The sequence below is a fragment of the Sceloporus undulatus genome, chromosome 4 (genome assembly GCF_019175285.1).
Source record: "Sceloporus undulatus isolate JIND9_A2432 ecotype Alabama chromosome 4, SceUnd_v1.1, whole genome shotgun sequence".
NCBI classification, from domain to species: domain Eukaryota; kingdom Metazoa; phylum Chordata; class Lepidosauria; order Squamata; family Phrynosomatidae; genus Sceloporus; species Sceloporus undulatus.
In genome coordinates this window covers 3,761,289-3,766,101 of record NC_056525.1, presented here as the reverse complement: position 1 = coordinate 3,766,101, position 4,813 = coordinate 3,761,289, and the positions used below count along the sequence as shown (strand labels likewise).

The following is a 4,813-nucleotide window of genomic DNA, read 5'->3' as shown; positions in this document are numbered from 1 at the left end:
GACGAACGAGATACGGAGAAATAGATTTGGGTGTCATCAGCGTACTGATAACACCCAACACCATGACTCCGTATTATCTCACCCAGCGGCTTCATATTTGAATTTTGTGCAGATGCTCCATGGTTATTATTTTTGTTTTCTTTATGCTCAGCAGTAAGCCTGCCTTTGCTCTTTCTTCCTTGATCTTCCTTAATAGTTGCTCTGGGTCTGTGATGTTTTCGGCTAATAGCATGGTGCTGTCCACGTATCTCAGATGGTTGATGTTTCTTCCTCCTGTTTTCACTCCTCCTCTTTCTGTGTCCAAGCCTGCTCTTCGTATAATATTTGTTGCATAAAAGTTGAACAGGTAGGGTGGTCGCCCCTCCCCAAAGGCCTTTAAGCCTTTCATGTCTTAAAATATATTTTAGAAAATAAAAGTAAATGGTGTTCTTCAACACCTTTATGAGTGACTTGGATGAAGGAATAGAGGGCATGCTTACCAAATTTGCAGGTGACAGCCCTGGTGACGCAGTGCTGCAGCCACTCACTCAAAAACATAAGGTTGCGAATTCAAGACCAGCAAAAGGGCTTAAGCTTGACTCTTACATCTTTCTGAAGAGGTCGCTAATATGAGTCCCCAGATTGTTGGGGGCAATTAGCTTACAGTTGTAAACTGCGTAGACACTGCTTAGGCGGTATGAAGCGGTATATAAATGAAGCTTGTTTGAAGGAGGAGTAGCTAATACCCCAGAGAATGGGATCAAAATGACCTGAATAGATTAGAAAGCTGGGCCAAAACAAAATGATTTTTAATATGGAGAAAATATAGGACACTACACTTAGGTAGTAAAAATGAAATGGCCAGTACTGTCCTCCCCACTGCTACTATTAATATTTCAAAATTAGTAGCCATCCTAATAAAATAAAATACTTCACTGATTTGGCCATTTTGTGTTCCTTCACATGTAGAATATACACTTCCACCTGTGTGCCCAAAAGATAAGGCATGCCCAGCCATTCACCCTGAGATTTGTTCCTATGTGTTTGTGTGGAACTGGACCCTGAAGAATGGCAAGAGGTCTTGCTACACACAGGCACACACATACAGTTCTCTCTCACACACAGACACACTTCCCCAGAGGCATGAAAAGGAAAACAGAGTAACAGAGATGCTGTGTGTGAGTAAAGGTGGCAGCTGGAGCCTGCCTTGTGTCTTTTTTGTCAGTCACGGACATATTCAGTGCAACTGTTCAAAATTAATTCCCTGTGAGCAAACAAACACCAAGTGGGTCTTTGTGACAGTTACATTTCATTCAGCAGTCACAACCACAGTAACTCTGCAGTCTGCTAGGGAAGGGCGCATCATATGTTCCCAGCTAACAAGTACTGAGGCTTCAGTGTTTGGAAAATGTGGTACAGTATCATCCTCAGCACAACAGAGACACGACCAGGAGGGAAGATGCTGTGCCGGTAGGCATGATAAACAGAAAGCTAACCAAGTGCCTCAGTTTTGATATGACAGAAATTCTCAGCAGTTGTCAGCTGCCTTGATGCAACATGTTCACAGACACACACAAACACTCCCCCTCACATACTGGTGGGTTACAGAGTGCCAGATTCCAGGCATATCTAGCTGGGAGTAAATGAGCCAGAGGACCCAATGCAGCCTCTGTACAGAATAACCTGTTTCATCCCAACCAAGATGTGGGATGTGACTAGTTGCAACAAGCCATACCTGGTAGAAACAAGCTGTGTGAACTGTCCAATATTTGACTGCTAGGCTCACATGGATTTCCAGACATCTCTGAAGCCTAAACTTGTGCTAAAAGGCACAAGGGGAGCACTTGGGGCTCATATTGTCAAGCAAAGAATTCCTGTGATAGAAATATTGAGTATCTTTCAGCTCTGCTGTGCTAGAGTATCCCAGATCTTCACAATGAAATAGAGATAAAATTGGGTATGTGTGTCAAGGATATAATGTGTATTTCTGGTGAAATGGGAGGACTTTCCTCCTTTTTATATAGATTGCTTATTGATGGATGAGTAAATAACTGCACTGCTGACAGATTACAGATTTTAAGGAACAAAAACAAATTAGTGTTCTTTTAGCCAGTTGATAAATTAATCTGGAACATACTGCAGTATTTCCATGGCAATACTTTTTGAGGGCACCTAAATGACGATCGTAATGACGTCGTAAGGAGACAAAATGGCATAAGAAAGAAGGAATTTGCCATTTGAAATAGATTTACAAATAAGGGGGCTAGGGTGGCCTTGGTCTTTGTCCCTCTGGCCCCACTCTACCCCTTGCTGCTGTGAAAAAGAAGGCACAGTGCTCCCTCCACATTCGCTGGGGTTAGCAGTGAAAAACCGCTGTGAATGTGGGAAAATCACAAATAAAAAACACTGTTCTTTTTAACCTAAGAGCACACCTCTCTAGAAATCTCCAGGTCCTCCAGTGGTCCTCCAGTGGAATTCAGTGGTCAACATCTGGCATGTGTTGATCATAGAATCACGTTGGAGAACCTACAAATGCCTAGAGTTGTGTTTTTTCTAAGAACGTCTATGGTCTCCAGAACAACTCTATGGTCAACTTCCAGCAGAATTGCGCTGGTTGGCCTAGAGATTTCTAGAGTAAACACATCAATCAAAACTGCAAATAAGCAAATCCACAAAAGTCAAAGATGCAGATGTGGAGGGCCAACTGTATAAGGTACTGCAAGATAATACAACTGGGCTTGTTACATTAGTTCCACTCTCTGAAAAGGAGAATGGGTGTACCCAAAAATCACTTCATCGCCAGCGTACTCTAAAAGGATGAGTTATAGAAGAGGCAGAATAGAATGTCATATTTTAAGTTCCTCGCTAGTGCAAAATGTGGCAGCCTTTGTTGTTGGGTATGCATCTTAGAGACCATGCGACACCAGTCTTACAAGAACTGCCCTGGCTTCCGGTTTGCTTCAGTGCTCCATTCAAGATACAGCTTTTGACCTATAAACCCCTAAACTCCTTGTCTTCAGGATAGACTGCTTCCTCCGCTATAAGCCTGCCCAAAATGTAAGATCATCAGCAAAGGCCATGCCGCATGTCCTGACACCTTCCAGGTCCAGGTTGGTGTCTACATGTAATAGGAATTCCTTTCTGGCAGCACCCTGACTGTGGAACTCCCCGCCAAGGGAAGCCAGGCTGACTCCATCTGTTCTGAAGGGCTGAAATGGTGTTCTCTTGCCTGGTCTTTGGACCTTGAAACTGCTCTGGCTGCTTTGACTGTTTGGTTTTGAATTATTTTTAAGGAGTATTTTTAGTTTGTTTTTTTAAAGAATTTTAATCAATTTATTATTTTAAATGTGTGTTTTTTTATCCCTTGTGTGTTGCCTTATGGGCCCTAGCAGGCTGAGAGGGACCAGGTTTTAGCTAGCACCACTTTTTAAATCAGCAATCCTACATAGACAACATAGTTCTGTTCCTTGTGTTATTTTAGGGTCCCAGTGTTGTCTTCAGCCACGACAGACAAAGAGGAGGAAGAAGAGATGCTTTTTAAAAACATTTCTAACGTGTGCTTTTCCAATTATGTCATTGCAGAACATAAATTATAAAGGGCCTTTTGGTTACCAAAAGCTGAAAGAATGGTGAGTAACATTTTCTACCAAACAAGTAATACTCCTTGTTTCTGCATGAATAGTGGAGCAGGGAGGTATATTTTTATGGGCCATCTGCTGGAACATGTGTGTCTGTAGAGAATGCGAAGGAGAAAAAGGGAAACCTCAGTAAACATCTTGCTATTAAAAGATGAAATGTAACATTGGGTAGATTGTGGGCACACACCATTAAATTGGTGTAAGCCATATATGCAGAAACGTTCGATACCATAAGTCAGATGTCAGTTTCCTATTAAGTGTTAAGTGATTTCTGAGAATAGCCTAGCCTTGCAATTAAAGCCCAGAAAAAATATTGCTCAAAGAAATTGTTCCAAGCTTCTTGCAGCACTCATTCTTCCTTTTTCAGTCATAATTGACCCAAAAAGGTGGAAGCACAATTTTATATAGCATTTTTTGTTTAGTCACCTGATTTTCACCTATCACAAGTGATGAGCTTTGGACTAAAATTGAGGCAATGGCAACAGTTATTAAATGGCCTATAGAAATGTGGAAGAAACAGCAGTTAATTATAAAAGAAACGTCTAGACTGAATCCACATTGTTGCTCACTGGCCAAAAGGCAGTTTGTTCCGCTATAAGATCCCCAAAGTGAACTGCTGTGACAAGACAATGGAATAAGAATAGATAAGATTTTCTTCCTCTCTGGAGGACTTTGGAGTCAAAACACCTTGAGCGTATGACACGCTACAGTACACTTGAGCACCAGCTCAAGGCTTTGCCTCTGTTTACAGTTATTGTTCTGTTGTTACGTCTCCATTGTTTCTGCTGGTTATTGTATTGAAGAAATAGACAAACAGACTGAAGAGGGAAAACTAAAAGTGAAGCAGAGTAACAGAAAGCAGAAGTCTTGGCTCAAGTGGCAAATCCAATTGCACTAAATGGCATAGATCCATAGAAGCCACAGAAGAAGGCTTCAATTCCTGTTCAGCAGCAGTATCAAAGAGTGGGGGACTGCTATGGGGCTGAGAGCTATTTTTAAGGTTAGCAATGTGCCTGAGAGCCATTCATTTTTGGGCAGTTCCTTGCAGGAGGCATCACTGGGTACAGCAGAAATATTTACGTCTAACTTTTTAAAACTTTCATTACTGCTGTGCCCTGGTACGACACAACTCACACTTAAATAATAATAATAATAATAATAATAATAATAATAATAATAATAATAATAATAATAAT

The 4,813-nt window shown here is 41.3% G+C and overlaps 1 protein-coding gene across 2 annotated transcripts in view; it reads left to right on the top strand.

Annotated features, from left to right (window-relative positions):
* TTLL9 (tubulin tyrosine ligase like 9) overlaps positions 1-4,813 on the top strand; it is a 61,982-nt gene that overhangs the window by 3,624 nt on the left and 53,545 nt on the right. For both annotated transcript variants that reach the window (XM_042463564.1, XM_042463563.1), the window contains exon 2: positions 3,562-3,608. In XM_042463564.1, coding sequence (XP_042319498.1) covers positions 3,562-3,608 — 47 coding nt within the window. The remainder of the gene's footprint in view (positions 1-3,561; positions 3,609-4,813) is intronic.